This window comes from Arabidopsis lyrata (assembly GCF_000004255.2).
Source record: "Arabidopsis lyrata subsp. lyrata unplaced genomic scaffold ARALYscaffold_3, whole genome shotgun sequence".
In the NCBI taxonomy this organism is placed as follows: domain Eukaryota; kingdom Viridiplantae; phylum Streptophyta; class Magnoliopsida; order Brassicales; family Brassicaceae; genus Arabidopsis; species Arabidopsis lyrata.
The window spans coordinates 20545071-20560808 of NW_003302553.1; the positions used below are offsets into that span (position 1 = coordinate 20545071).

At 33.4% G+C, this 15738-nt stretch overlaps 4 protein-coding genes across 10 annotated transcripts; 2 read left to right on the forward strand and 2 right to left on the reverse strand.

Moving 5' to 3' along the window:
• Positions 1-3415: 3415 nt before the first annotated feature.
• LOC9322061 (transcription factor PIF1) lies at positions 3416-10346 on the forward strand. 7 transcript variants are annotated; one of them, XM_021031895.1, is made up of 8 exons: positions 3416-3759; positions 7895-8004; positions 8092-8818; positions 8932-9015; positions 9110-9175; positions 9260-9325; positions 9489-9824; positions 9911-10346. In XM_021031895.1, the coding sequence occupies exons 2-8, from the start codon at positions 7901-7903 to the stop codon at positions 9992-9994; spliced, it is 1467 nt and encodes a 488-aa protein (XP_020887554.1). In that variant the 5' UTR covers positions 3416-3759; positions 7895-7900; the 3' UTR covers positions 9995-10346. The 7 variants fall into 7 exon arrangements, with proteins under 7 accessions (XP_020887554.1, XP_020887556.1, XP_020887555.1 ...); XM_021031897.1 differs by lacking the exon at positions 3416-3759 and adding an exon at positions 7659-7742 and having other exon boundaries at positions 9911-10320; XM_021031896.1 differs by lacking the exon at positions 3416-3759 and adding an exon at positions 7676-7774 and having other exon boundaries at positions 9911-10320.
• Positions 6513-7540, reverse strand: LOC9320008. The gene has a single exon (XM_021031903.1). The coding sequence runs from the start codon at positions 7278-7280 to the stop codon at positions 6528-6530; it is 753 nt and encodes a 250-aa protein (XP_020887562.1). The 5' UTR covers positions 7281-7540; the 3' UTR covers positions 6513-6527.
• Positions 10347-10635: 289 nt separating the features above from the next.
• Positions 10636-13083, reverse strand: LOC9320009. Its single transcript, XM_021031902.1, has 7 exons — positions 12898-13083; positions 12510-12596; positions 12206-12430; positions 11955-12110; positions 11817-11867; positions 11579-11725; positions 10636-11214 (listed from the first exon to the last, which is right to left on the reverse strand). Exons 1-7 carry the CDS (start codon positions 13069-13071, stop codon positions 10828-10830), a joined length of 1227 nt encoding a protein of 408 aa, XP_020887561.1. The 5' UTR covers positions 13072-13083; the 3' UTR covers positions 10636-10827.
• A 1597-nt stretch (positions 13084-14680) lies between these two features.
• On the forward strand, positions 14681-15414 carry LOC9322062 (SKP1-like protein 17). Its single transcript, XM_002883896.2, has one exon. It carries the CDS (start codon positions 14703-14705, stop codon positions 15171-15173), a length of 471 nt encoding a protein of 156 aa, XP_002883942.1. The 5' UTR covers positions 14681-14702; the 3' UTR covers positions 15174-15414.
• Positions 15415-15738: the final 324 nt, after the last annotated feature.

Below are 15738 nucleotides of genomic sequence, written 5' to 3' on the forward strand. Positions count from 1 at the left end.
CTCTCCTCTTCCTTTCTTTTCTTCGTCTCTCTTACAACTATTGTTTAGATCTAAAATTTGTTTTCAATTGTTTAGATCTTTTTGCATACCCACCATCGTCTTATTCTCTTTCTAGATCGAAAAATTCAGATCTGTGATCCTCAAGAATACATCCTTTTGATTTTCCATCTAAATCAAATTCATTTTCGCATCTAAATATCATAATTACTGGTTTTGATTTTGTTTCTAATTGGTTATTCCACTTCAACTGTGCAGATTAAGTGTTTGTTGTCTACGAGGAAGTCGAAGACGAAGATGTCTACTAAAAAACTGAAGACGAAGAAAAAGATGTCTACGAGGAAAGACAAATAAGATGTCTACGATAAAACCAAAAATGTATTCTTGTCCATACCTTTTGTTACTTTAAAAATTTTGTCCATTTACCCGATTAGAGATTATGAGCAGAAGTTACAAACGATTGTTGATCCACGATGTAAGACAATTTTACCATTCTTCTTTCTTTCCACAAAACCAATGTCTTTTTCATCTCCTCTCTCTACTACTTTTGCAAAACTAACAAAAACGAATATAGAAATTCCAAAAAAGGTGAAGAGCTTTGGTTTGTTGATAATTATTGTCCACAACACAATATTTTTGTCTACAATCTCTATATATGGTTTTTTAGTTGCCATGTATATTCACGGTATAATTATTGTCCACAACACAAATATTATTGTCTACGGTCTGTATATACGATATTTTAGTCCATGCTATGTACAGAGCCGGCTCTGAAGATATTAAGGCCACAAGCCCATTTTTTTTTTTGGCCTACTATACATTACTTTTTTTGAAAAAGACTTGAAAAACAGAAAAAAAAATGAAATGGGGATTCGATCCCTTGACCCTTGGAAGAGTAACTCTTAGTCTTAACCAGTAAAACCAATGAAACTTTCAGAAAAATTCGGCCGAATATCAACTATATAATTTGGAGGCCACAAGCAGATGCTTCATCTGCCTGTGTCAAGGGCCGGCTCTGGCTATGTATATTCACTATATATGTTGTCTACGATATCTATACCCGATGCCATTATTTTATTTTAATGGACAAACTTAGTCATTTCAATTATATTTACAGTATAATTATTGTCCACGATATAACTCTCTTACTTTTTTACTTTAATTATACACAAAATGTTTTTTTTTTTTTGTTTTGTGACTTTATTTCAATACGCAAGAAAAATACGTTTATTATTATTAACTGATTTTTTTGTTTTACTTTTCACCTTCTTTTTTTTTATAAAAACATCATTTTTTTTTAACAGCTCACCATGTATAGAAACCAAAATTCTCCTTCTCTCATGGGGGCATTTTCGTCAGATCACGTTTTCATTACCACAAGAATGGTGGCATATCTCATAACTTTTTGAAAATGTGGTATTTTGCATAAGGGACCCATGGTAGATATGATAGTTTTCCTATATCTAATAGAAAGAGAAATTATTGCGTTGGATTGGGGATCACCAATTATTACCCTCTCGTGGAGGAACATAACACGATGAGACAGCGATCTGCTTGTCTTCCCAACGATATTGCTTTTTCTATTCATCGATTGCTAAATTACTTATTTTACAAATATATTTCACAACTGATCACTTATCTATATTTTTCAATTTTTCACATAAATATTTTGCTTTCTCTGCTATGAGATAAATTTTAAAATGTATACATAACATAGTTCTTATTTTCTCGGCATATATAAATAAAAGAGTACTAGAAATAGAAGGTGTGGGCAAATGAGTCCCCAACCACCGCCGAAATCATTTGCAATTTTTCTAAATAAGAATATTATAAAGTCAGATCCAAGATTTTAATAATTACTAATATTTGGGTCCACCTTATCTTATTGTATTTCTTATTTTATTATTAATATAAATATAGACATGTCGCCATCAAATATAATTTTCGTAATCATTTTTTTTGTGAACCAATTCATCATCATTTCTTCTACTTGTAAATTTTGTTGTCAATCATTTCTAGCAGTTATTTAATTCAACATTAGTAGTCTATGAGTCTAGGCTATATATATATATATATATATATATATTACATCTATAATTTATTTGCACAAATGTTAAAAATTACTAGTTTGAAGCTTTGAATAGGAGGACAGGAGAACAGAACAAGATGGAGATTATAGTTTACAAGTTTATGTTAATGCTTTTATTATATTGTAACCGATAATCAATTTAGATATATATTATATATAAAAATAACGTTTAAAAACACATTTAAATTAATAGTCGTTAAACAATATTTAAAATAATAATTGATATGAAATTGGAGTTTAGATATAGAATATGCGATTTCATATGTATTTTCTTTCTTCCCTACTTGGAATTATATATATATATATATATGTATGTGTGTGTGTATTCCCATATCAATGATAAATGCTCTTTATCCAAAGTAAAATGATAAAATGCTTACATTGGTAGATATAACAGATAATCATCAGGATTAAGAGATAAATTAAATATACAGAAACATAGGTTCCAATTAGTTCAAGTTCTTTTTGTAGAAGAGGCGACTCACTTAAGCTAAAACGTACTTTAATATCATGTTTGCAAGATATGTATACGTAGTCTTTAAATCCATAATTTTGGGGTATAAAAAATAAAGCAATTTTCAAAAATACCACTTAAGTTTTGGTTTTCAAAAAATATCACATAAGTTTTGGTTTTTTAAATATACCATAAACCTAAAGTTTAGCTTACAACCTTCAAAACTACACCATAAAAGATATATAGAAAATCTGAAATAGTCAACTGATCAAATCTAAAATTTTTAAATTATGAACCTTTGAAAATCAATTTTTTTTGTTTGTGGTATTTTTGGAGAACAAAACTTTTGGTGATATTTATAGAACATTAAACTAATAGTGATATTTTGGCAACAAAACTTGAAATTTGAAAATATGGTAGTTTGAAGAAATTCTCAAAAAAATTAACCTATATGACACTCAAATGATTTAGAATTAGGCAAAAAAAATTTATTATAACCAAAACACTTTGTATGAGCCTAAATACCTTCTTTATATGGATAAAAAAAATAATTGATAGAAGAAGCACCGTAAAAATCAATTGGAAAGGTTTTGGACCGATACAAAAAAACATTTCATGTCAGTCTAACACTATTATAGTATGTCAACACTTTTATAGTAACCGAAAAACATTTTGATAGTTCAACACTTGCTACTTAATGTCATTAACATGCTACTTCTGTACTTTTTGGTTTATTTCACCAATCAACCCTGGAAATATATTATATGCTAATTGTAAATATTACCTCTAGTTTAAACTTGGGTCGAATATTTCACTTCATAGATGTTGAGAAAAAAAAAACATATATCAGACGGACAAAAAAAAACTCTATAAACTAGGTATCTATATCCATTAAGACTTGAAGATAATGCCATGAAAACAATTTATAGTACGGATGAGAAACAAAGAGGCTGATTATTTTTATCTCCGTCAGCTACAAATGATCTCACACATTTTGTCTTTATTGTTCAACTTGTTTTTTTTAGTCAGAGGTTAAAAAATCGGCACAAGTTTCTATTCACACACACATACACATAAATAAATAGAGATTTTATTACTGTTTAAAGTTAGTTGATACTACAATAGTAAATGCGACACACACTAGAGTCACGAAGAGGCAAAAACAAGAGACATGTAACAAAAAAGACAAGAGCCAATACTAGTTCCCCAGAAAATAAAGGTGATAACTTTTTTTTTTTTTTAAAGTCTATCCAGTACGAATCAATGGCTGGAAAGCCACTTTTGAGAAAAAAAAATGCTGGAATGCCACTCATCTAATTTTTATTTCTGAGAGAATTAAAAATAAAACAATTTAAATCAGAAAATTATGAAAAGACCAAAAACCCAAAAATCAAATCCCTAATTTCTCATTTTTTCCTTTGCTCTTGGAACAGAGGATTCGAAACTTAATCGTTTTTTGAGTTTCTCATTTTTCCCCTTTTACTCAAAAATCAAATCCCTAATTTCTCATTTTTTCCCAAATCGAAAAACAACAAAAATCTTCTCGAATTCGTGGAATCGAATTGAAATTTTGTCGAGTTCGTCGCCGTGGGAGTGTTGTTTCGTCGAGTTCGTCGCCGTGGGAGTGAAATTAATGGAGTGTTCGTCCCCCGATAGTAATCCTTTGAGAATCCTGCCACCGATAGTAATGGCTCGTGTAAAGACGGTGATGATTTGGTATACGAGTCGACGGAGAGGCGTTGGAGAGAAGAAACCGCCGGAGAAGAACCACCAACAAATGCTTCGGAGTTTGAGACTCCAAAAGGAACCGCGGAGATGGAAGTTGATCCGATAGAACCACCAACAGATGCATCGAAGATTGAGAGTCGGAAAGGTACCTCCGACATGGAAGAGGATTCCGAGAGTGAAAAAGAAACTCCGAAAGAAACTAAAATCGATAAGACCGAGTTAGCCCGAGAGGCTGAGCGAGAGAATGATCCAACAGAAGGAGTTGGTGGCTTGAATGGTTCAGGAGAAGCGTCCATAGACGCAGTAGAAGGAAGAGATGGGCCAGAAACAGAAGAACCTCCCAGAGAAACGGAAAATGTAATTGTAATGGAAAAAGGGATAGTCTCCTCACGAAGCGTTGCATGCGTCAGCAGCAGCAGCCTCTTGGAGCTGGCCTCGACGATCCAATCAACCTGCATATTCTATGGAAGGTGATCTGAAAAATGAGGTATGCGTTCTTACTTGGCATTGTGCACTCATGGTCATGCCAATTAGATAGAATTTAATGTCCGTTGTTTCACATGTTTTAAGAATCCTCTGTTCCTTTCCATGAATTTTCTTATGTTTTCTTTTCCAATAATTGCAGAAATCGTTTTCATTTGCAGTGAGAGATTCACTAGTTAATGTTGGTCCAATAAAAGATTTTGCGTATGGCTTAAGGATTAATGCTGATGCAAACACCACTGGGATTTCCAAACAGAGCAAATATGAATTGGTGAGCCGTTTATTTGGAAGTTTTATATTATACTAGCTGCGGAAATGTTTTGTACAAAATATAACTTGCTTAGGGTTGTTATTTAGTAATGTCTATTTTTGAACTATTCTTTTAATTAACAATGAAATCCTTTGTTCTACAAATTTTGTAGTTGACATGCTTGCCTCGTATTTGTGTAAAAACTGTAAACGCCATACTAAATTTTTGTATTTTGGCGTTGAGGTGTGCTGTTCTATTCATGGGAAGAAGTGGAAGGAAGAACTTGATCAAGAAATGGAAAGAAAGCGCACAAGTCAAGTCTTGTATGCAATCGTTTATTTAGGTACAACTGGTATATTTAGGTACAACTGGTATATTTTGGTTTTGTAGTGTTGCTCTGTCAAAGATAGAGGATAAATGGAAGGAAGAGCTTGATCAAGAACTGGAAAGAAAGCGCACAAGTCAAGTCTGCACGTACTTGTGGATTAAGATTGCACATGACTTATGTTTTTGTATTTCATTTTTGTATTTTGTTGTGTTGTGGATTAAGAACATATGACTTCGTATTTTTGTAAACCAAAAAAATATTTAGATTATATTTATGTTCAATTGGTTTTGTAGGTACAACTAGTCTATTTAGGTACAACTATGTGTATGGATTACTTATAAGAAAGTACAACTAGATCACTTTGGTACAACTGAGACAATTAAAAATAACATTTTAAAAAACAATTTTTAATAAATTTCAAAGAATTAAAAAATATATATATATATCCACGTAAGCATCATTTTTGGCGGCGGGATATTATTTTTAATCCACGTAAGCATCATTTTGGCGGCGGGATATTATTTTTAAATCATCACACGTGTGGTAAATTGTTTTGTTTTAAACATAGTTGTACTAGTTGTCCAGTTGTACTCACATGTTCATAGTTGGACTTTGGCGATTTTTGCGTATTTTCAGTTGGACTTTAATAAAAATTAGTAATTTTAAGTTGGACATATGTTGTTACACTATTAATTATCATCTAAGAAGTTTTCATAATACAATTTGTACGAAATCATAATTTTCACCTATTTTGTATCAAAAGAAGTGATCACCTACAAAGTGTTCCTTGTACTATAAGGAGTGTTTCATATGAAAACAATAGTATGCACTAGGAAAATGATAAATTCAAGTTTTATTTATTTAAAATTGTTTCTTTTTTAGTTCAACATGTTTTTGGAATCCTTGTTAACTCTAATTTATCGTTTTTCTTATTTGTTGAATACACATACGGATACATTTATGGTCTTAGTTGTACCTTGTCAAAACCTAATTATACCTAGTTGAACATAGTTGTATGAATACGACAAGTACATATACTGATACATATATGGTTATAGTTATAGTTTTAGTTGTACCCAGTATATTTATGGTCTTAGTTGTACTAGTCGGTCCTAGTTGTACCAGTCGAATCTAGTTGTACCCGGTCGAACATGGTTGTACAGAAGAAATACGTATACATTTATGGTCTTAGTTGTACTCAGTCGAACCTAGTTGTACATATACGACGAACACATACATATACAAATATGTTCTTAGTTCCTTTATATTTACTTCCTTTAGACCAACACTCGATTCCATAACCATCGTATCTTCCATTGATCCAATCTACTTCATATCTTCCATTAACGAAATAATAGTACACTCCACTTCCGTTACACTTCCCTCTGTTGAATTCACCTTCGTAGAAATCTCCATTGCTAAAATATTGAACTCCTTCTTTGACGACCAGTCTCTGTTCTTCTTCTTTGATCGGTTCCGGTTTTGTATCTCCGATGTACCATTGAACCGGTTTCGGTTTGTGTTTGATTCGAGACCTTACGCGAATCTGTTTGATTGCGATTACGATTTGGTTAATAACCGCCATGTTTCTCGATGCGAAGAACAGAGCAAGAGCGACGAAAATCAAACCTAGTAACAGATTCTCCGACGTAAAAATCTCATCAACGAAGAATAGTAAGAAAGACGAGAGACTTAGGAAAGAGAGACAAGCGAGTGTGAATGCGAGACCCGGTTTAATTCGGTTAATAGACCCGAATGATTGAACCGGTTTTCTTCTCCTCTGTTTCTCTTCTTTCTCACCGGCTTCTAGATCTTGTTCACGGCGGGGGTAAGAGATTTCGTTGAAGTCATCACATTCAGTGATTGAAGAAAGGCTTTGAATCGACGATCGAATCGTCGGAGATGATCTGAGTAACGACGATTGAGTCCTCGTCAGTTTCTTTTGGCTCATCTCCGTGGAATAAAAAAATTGCAAAACAGAACAAGAAACAAAAAAATTTAAGCTTTTTGATTTTGAAGGCTTGAGAGTAGAATCACCACTTTCTTTCTCGATTTTTCCGGCCAAATCTTAAACGATAATACGTTAACCACCACTGCACCACCGTGCCAAGCATCGCAAAACGGAGAAGAACACGAGAGATCTCTCAACTCCAGCAAAATCTTGTTCTTGTTCGTCGTTTTTGTTCTCCGATACCGGAGAGTTTTCACGGCGAAGCTCGATTTCAATTTTGTTTTAAAAAAAAAAAAAATAAATCAGATAAATCATTAAGGGTATAAGGGTATTATCCACTCTATGGATGGCATTCAGACTCAAAAATGGCAGTCCTGATTCATTTTTCTGGTTTAGTGGCATTCTAGCCTGTGGCTCATCCAGTACCCACCTCAGTTCTCCTAGAGATTACTTCACTGATTAGTAATCTCTCTGTGTAGTACACTTAGTCACTAGTACTTTTGGATCTTTCTGTTTTTTTTTTTTTTTGGTTATAAAACCAGAAGAAGAAGATAACTGTTTTTTTTTTTTTTTTTTTTTTAATTTAATACTTACCATTATCATCATCTTTGTAGAGAGATATGCATCATTTCGTCCCTGACTTCGATACCGATGATGATTATGTCAACACCAACAATAATAATTCATCTTTGAATCATCTTCCTAGAAAATCCATTACTACTATGTAAGTTCTTTTTCTCAAACTTTTTTTCGATTTTTATTTATTAATATTTTAAGAAGATCTGAGTTTTTATAGTATTGAAAACTTTAGGGGTGAAGATGATGATGATCTTATGGAGCTTTTATGGCAGAACGGTCAAGTTGTTGTTCAAAACCAGAGACTCCACAATAACAATACGAAGAAACCTTCTTCTTCTTCTTTTCCGACGAAGCTTCTTCAACCTCCGATTCCTCCTTCTATGGATAATCATCAGCAGCAGCAGCAACCGTCGTCAGATCAGAATCTTTTTATTCAAGAAGATGAAATGACTTCTTGGCTTCATTATCCTCTTCGTGACGATGATTTCTGCTCTGATCTCCTCTTCTCCGCCGCACCAACTCCTCCCTGTGCGACGAGTCATGTGGTCACCGCCGTAAGACCGCCAGTACCAGTACCGTCTTCGTCGAATGAGTCGAGGCCACCGGTGAGGAATTTCATGAATTTCTCGAGGCTGAGAGGGGATTTTAGTAACGGTAGAGGTGAATCTGGACCGAAGACGATTGTGAGAGAATCGACTCAGGTAAGTCCTAGCGCAACACCGTCGTCAGCGGCGGCGAGTGAATCTGGTTTAACACGGCGGACGGATGGTACTGATAGCTCCGCCGGACTTAATCGGAAAGGAAAAGCAGTGGCTATGACGGCGCCGGCGATTGAGATTACCGGTACATCGTCTTCTGTAGTGTCAAAGAGCGAAATCGAACCGGAGAAGACGAACTTCGATGACAAGAAACGAAAAGAGAGAGAAGCCACCACCGAGGAAGCTGAGTGCCGTAGCGAGGTGAGTCATTTGAAACTATCGTGCGCAAGTAAGATTCGGCGCATTTTAGTCTGGCTTCATAGATTTCAGCGCATTTTAAAATAACGTTTTCATTTGGTGGTGTTTTTCTTGAGGTGCAGGAAACAAAACAAGCACGTGGATCAACAACATCTACCAAGAGATCTCGTGCTGCTGAAGTTCATAATCTCTCTGAAAGGGTTTGTGTTTTTTTTTGTTTTTCTTATGTTTTTGTAATCTTTTTCGATAAAGATTTGACATCGAATCTAAAGAATGACGCGAATTTGGTAACAGAAACGGAGAGATAGAATCAATGAGAGGATGAAAGCTTTGCAAGAACTCATACCTCGCTGCAATAAGGTCTTCGACGATCTTTTTACTTTCTCATCAAGTTAGTTTTTATACATAAAATTTGTTGCTGATTGTTGTTTCTTTGATTCTCAGTCGGATAAAGCTTCAATGTTAGATGAAGCTATTGAGTACATGAAGTCTCTACAGCTTCAAATACAGGTTCATTTTCTTGAACATGTGATTTTATTAGTCCACCCAACCGTACACGATCCTTGAGTAATGATTCTGAAGTTTTTCAGTTGTAAAAATTTAGGAACCAATAGATGATTGTATTTTTGTTTAAGTTCATGAAAATTTATACTTTACCATGAGATTAATGCAGGTGATGTCAATGGGATGTGGAATGATGCCAATGATGTATCCCGGTATGCAACAGTACATGCCTCACATGGCAATGCGTATGGGTATGAACCAGCCTCTTCCTCCTCCTTCCTTTATGCCATTCCCAAACATGTTAGCGGCTCAAAGACCTTTGCCTACACAAACTCAGATGGGCGGCTCAACACCGCAATACCCTGTTCATGCTTCTGACCCGTCAAGAGTCTTTGTACCGAACCAGCAGTATGATCCAACTTCGGGCCAGCCTCAGTATCCTGGTTACATGGATCCATATCAGCAGTTCCGCGGTCTCCACCCGACCCAACCACCTCAGTTTCAGGTACTTTACTTACCACCCTTCGTCTGTTTCACAATAGCCTAGTTCCTTTGTTTACAAGTCACAAGATCTTATCTTTTTTCTTGTAGAATCAAGCAACATCGTACCCAAGTTCGAGCAGGGTAAGTAGTACCAAGGAATCTGATGATCAAGGAAACCACAAAACAGGTTAATGCCTAGAGCAACAAGATGATCTGTTTTCACAAGCAAACACAATTTTGAGAAATTGACAGAGAGACCTAACATGTATATTGCCATCTGTTTCTTGTTTTTGTTTTGTTTTGTTTTGTTTTGTTTTGTTTTGTTCTCTCTTCTCAGGTTGTTATACTTAGAGAGCTGTACATGTAATGATCCAGAGATCTAGGAATCAATACATAGAGGTTGCAGAGGCTTAGTGCAGAGAATAGATGAGAAAGTTAGGTTCATATACAACAAACCCGATCATTATTCTTTCTCGTCTCTTATTATTACTTTTGACAAAGCAAATCTTGATAAGCTACTAAGGAATCAATATCAGTTAATATACACATATATTCCACTCCCATGGATTTAACGATACAATGCATGCGCAAACAAATCCAACAACAAATGTTTAGTCCTTGCAACTAAGCTGACACAAAAATGTAAATAGACTGACAAAAAAACGAACAAACAAAAGTATGAAAAGTTAATGATCCAATTGGACAAGCATTGCCCATTTTGTACTCTCTTTCATAGGATTTCTTCATCTAAAAACGTAGTGATGTCAACTAATATGATATCTCCATGAACATAATATCCAAAAAATAAAGCTAAAAGAAAAAAAGCAAACAAATTTCTCAAACCGTTAAGACTTGATATCTCCATGACCATAATAAGACTTGAGAAACATGCATATGAAATATTGTATTCGCTAAATAAAGAAGATGTAAAAAGAAGTTTTAACATTATAGGCTTATAGCATTTGAAAACATCTGTTTTACTCTTTCCTTAACACATAAAAATAGAAGATACACTTGAAGATTTGTTAAGTAATTATGCATCCTCCTGGTCCTCCATAGTAAATTGCACTAGACCACTCCTCACCAACCCCTGATTTTGTTTCGACTTTATAACATTTTGGAGTGTTTGCGAATAATATTAAATCTTTAGTTGGTGGACTTCTAATTTTTTCTACTTCACGATCGATCACTTTAAGACCATTCACAAAAGCTGCCTTTTTGAAACCTTCTTGTGGGAAATGTCCACTTCCCATGATTGGGTTTGTGCTCTGTCTCACTGCATTGAAAACTTCTCCTCCCCAAAACACCCGACTTGCTCCATTAGCTAAACCATCAACATGAAACAATGATCTTGGCCAATACCCAACTGGCTCGTTCTTTAGCAAAAACCACCAGTTTCCTGTAACATTATCCTGCTTAAACCAAAAGCAGTAAAGATTTGGATTAGAGTTTTTTTTTTTTTTTTTTTTGGTTTTATAAACCAAATGAAAACATTTGTAGTTCTTTGGTTTTGGTTCATGAAACCAAATCAAAACCAAAATTCATAAATTTTTGTTTATTCTTCATTCGATTACACAAAACTAATTTTGGGTTGTTTCCGACCTGTTGAGTTATAAGTAAACAAATATAATCATCGATCTATAAACAAATTTGCATTGGGTTTGGTTTAAGTATTGCAGTTTGGGCTGGTCGATATTTTTATTACCTTTTTTGTGTCAATATACCAAACTGTTACTAGTCAATATGATGGGATTTGAGAAAATTGGTGCTATATACCTGATAAATGATGGCTTCTAAATAATATTGTTCACCACCATAAGTGGAAACTGGTTTGGCAAGAGTTCCAAGTGCCGACTTGCTACTCACTTGTACAAATCCGGGACATACTGTATTGTAGCAACCTGTCTTCTCATGCCCATCTGCCTGTTTCCAATCATAATTTAAAACCAATTTAGCCAGTTTGGCTGGACAATGTAGTGAACTATCAAACTTTAAATATGTTAGAAGAACTTACCGTCCAATATGTAAATAAGCCACTATGATTTTGATTTAGTTTCGGGGACACCTGTGAGATATTTATTTTTTTACAATTTTACAGGTTTTCTTTTTGAATTGTTATGAAATTTTGAAGTAATATGGTTTTGTGACTTACTATCCATCCAGCTGAAATGCTTTGTAAATTGTTTCTAAGGCCGTTCTCGACATATATACTTGCAAGACTAAATTGATCAGGTTCGACAGGCGGATCCCATATATTTATGTTTCCCGTTGCTCCATAATTGTCTTTATAGTATTCAGCTATCGCAAACTAAGATAATCAAAAGACAAAGAAACAAAAAAAAATCTAAGCACTTGTTAGGGTATTAAATGGTCTCAACAATCTCAATAAGAAGTGTTTCTTACATGACGGCTGGTCATATTGAGGACGTTATTGTCTTCTGAAGTTGTATACTTAAACCCTAAAGATTTCATACGTTGAATTTGTATAAGTTCTTCAAGTGTAGTTCTTTTAATAATCACTGTTCCAAGCGGACAACTTATGTCTTCATCTTGTCGAAATGGTAGAGAACTTGATTTTTGAGAAGTGATTTTATCTCTTGTCCATTTAGGTATGGTTGTAGGCTTCAACTGCATATGATAATTTAATCCATTAGGGAAGAAAAAAAGAGTCTTGAAGAGCTTTAACTTGTATTTTGTAGAATAAAACCTGAATAGAATGGTTTTTGAGCGAAGGATGATCAAAGGCTAGCTGCTTTTGAATGTCGATGCAGTCTAATATATAACCATGTTTCGTCTGTCAATATACGAGGTAAAAAGAACATTAATGTGCTCTGAAAAAGGAAGAAAATGCAACTTCAATTGTTGCACTCTTTAAAAAACAATGTCGATTCAAATATTACTGAGAACCAAAGCCGTTAAGAGTTTTGACCTTTCAGTTTTTTCTTATCCAAAATGCAAATTGGCTCAAAACAAATACTATAGCTTTATTAAAATAGTTTACAACAACAAATACTTATATCACAGACCGTATTTGTAGAAAACAACATAAATTTTATCGTTCAACATAGAAAGTTTAAGAAAAAAGCTCAATTTACTTGGAAACTTTTTATTGCTGGTTTATTAATATGGTTGAGTAGTTTCTCGAGCTCTTGTTTCTCCTTTTTCAATGGTATTGTTCTTCGACTCTCTGTAACTAAAATGAGAGTTATTGTATAAAAAGTCAGAAGGATAAGCTTATTAGTGCATGACCTCATGATATCAAGGATCATAAACTGTTTTTTACAAAAGATGAATGAAGCATAGCAACTATATATATGGTGCACATTAATATGAAACTATTAATTAAATAAATTAAAAATCTGAAAAAATTAATGAGGTATAGATAACATATGAAAATCATTAATAAAGTAAAATAAAGTCCATCGTCCACCATTGGAAAGACAAATGGTGGACGATGGACTTTTAAAATTGTAGGGGATTTAGATTTTTACAAAAAAAAAGTAAAAAAACTTTAAGAACATATTTTCCCAATATCACACTTTAATTAATTTTATTTTTAATAACAAAGGTTTTTTTTTTCTTAATACTGACATCCATTTTTCTTCTTGTCATAATTGTTTTTGAAGCCAATTATTTATGACTTTATTTTAGTTTTAAATCAAAAGTCTTAGTTATTTTAAAGTCTAAAAATTTTAAATTAAGATCATGTAAGTTTAAGTCCCAACCAATCAACCTCAAACTTTCAATGACAAGAGTTCCAGTTTAGGTTTATTTCATTCACATACTAGATACTACAAAATAAGAATTAATTTGAGTTCAATCATAGATTCTAACTCATTTTCATTAATAACAAACAAAAAAACTGTAATAATGTAACACAAATATAACAAACAAATAAAACTGTAACATGGACTTACCCATTACACAGTGCTCACAGAAACCTAATTTCTTGACATCCTTCTTGTCAAGCAGGCCTTTGCTAGATAATATCTTCATGTTGTTGAAACTTAAGTGTCCAAGCTTGTTGTGCCATAATGCAGTGTTATATCTCTGTTCTTCTCAACATTACAGTTCTCCTGCATCACAGTTTCTCCTTCCAGCACATATAGACCGTTCGTCAGAACTCCACACAAAGCCGTTGTGTTGTTCTTAAAATATCCCGCTTTTCTTTTATCACCTTCATCATGTAAAAACGTCTCATGTATAATTTGTTTATCATAACCCACAATTTAGTTGTTGTATATATCACAGTGATTTATGATTATATTCTTGGCCTGCTTTGACTGCTCAAGTTTATTAACTAGTTGCTAACTTTACAATCTGACTTATTTTACTAATATATATTTTCATTTACTTGCCATATTTACTGAAAATATTTATTAAAGAAGATTCCAACTAATATGGTTTGTTGTTATTGAATTCTCCACTTTAACTGTTGCTAAGTGTTGAAAAAGTAAATATATTAGAACAAAGTAAATGTCATAGAAACAATTTTTTATAAAATTTATAAACAAAAAATCTCACTATATATGTTATACAATATCTTAAAATTTACATTGAGTTGATAAGAGATACCAAAAATTAAATTTTACTTTAGGTGAAATTCAATCTTATCTATAATTGTAACAATATATGGTTAATAATTTTTTAAATATTAATTAAATTACAATATTGGTATAACATCTATAAAATCTAATCAATATTATTTTATTAGCATGTGTGTAGTATATGGATCAAATATTAAAAGAAAATAAGAGCCTAATTAATTAAATTAGGATTTTGTTATATATATTTCCTAAATTGAAGATTTGACCCCACTCTCAACTCATTATAAAAAGAGAGACTTTCATAGCTTCTTCAAAAATCTTATTCTTCGTTTAACCAACAAAACAAAAGAAATATGTCTTCGAACAAGATTGTGTTGACTAGCTCCGATGATGAATCTTTCGAGGTTGACGAAGCGGTGGCTCGTAAATCGCAGATCATAGCGCACATGATCGATGAAGATTGCGCCGATAAAGCAATCCTGCTTCAAAACGTCACTGGAAAGATCCTCGCTATCATTATCGAGTATTGCAAGAAACACGTTGATGATGTTGATAGTGAAGCAAAGAATGAGCTCGTGATGACTTGGGACGCAGAGTTCATGAAAAACATTGATATGGAAACAGTCTTCAAACTCCTTAACGCTGCTGACTATCTCAACGTCAAAGGTCTTCTTGATCTCACTAGCAACACCATTGCAGATTACATCAAAGATAAGAAGGTAGAGGAAATACGAGAAATCTTTAACATCGAGAACGATTATACACCTGAGGAAGAAGAAGAGCTTCGCAAGCAGAAAGCATGGGCATTTAAGGATCAAAATTAAAACCCTAAAGTTCCGTTTTCTAAGTGTTGATCTCGATGTTCTTTAATCTTTGTTGATGACTTAGCTTTTGTCTCTTTCTTTAAGTGTGTGATTGCCTTCGTCTCTTTGATTTCATGGTTTGTGGCCGGTTCCTTTTGAATTTCATGGTGTTATAATGTTTAGTAATCTTTACTTAGATATAATAAGCCAATGTCTTTTGCTAATTTATTTCCAACCAAAGATCCTCCGGCGATTCTGAATTCTTCGCCACCGTTTGGGCACTGAAAAGTTATCATAATACATGTGTCTTAACTCTTATCTAGGGTTAATTTCTCTATTCCCAATCTTTTTCTCAAACATTTATTATAAATTACGATTTCTTTTAGCCACGTAGTGAAATTCATAATGAAATGATATTTCAATGCATATTTAGATCATATATCCCAATGTATTATTTACATTAACTTAGATCATGACACGTGTTACATCACATATTAAATTTTATTTATTAACGAAATCTTATTATATAAAATATAGTTTTTATAGTTAGTAAGTCATAGAATCGTGCCACGTGTCAAATTAATGG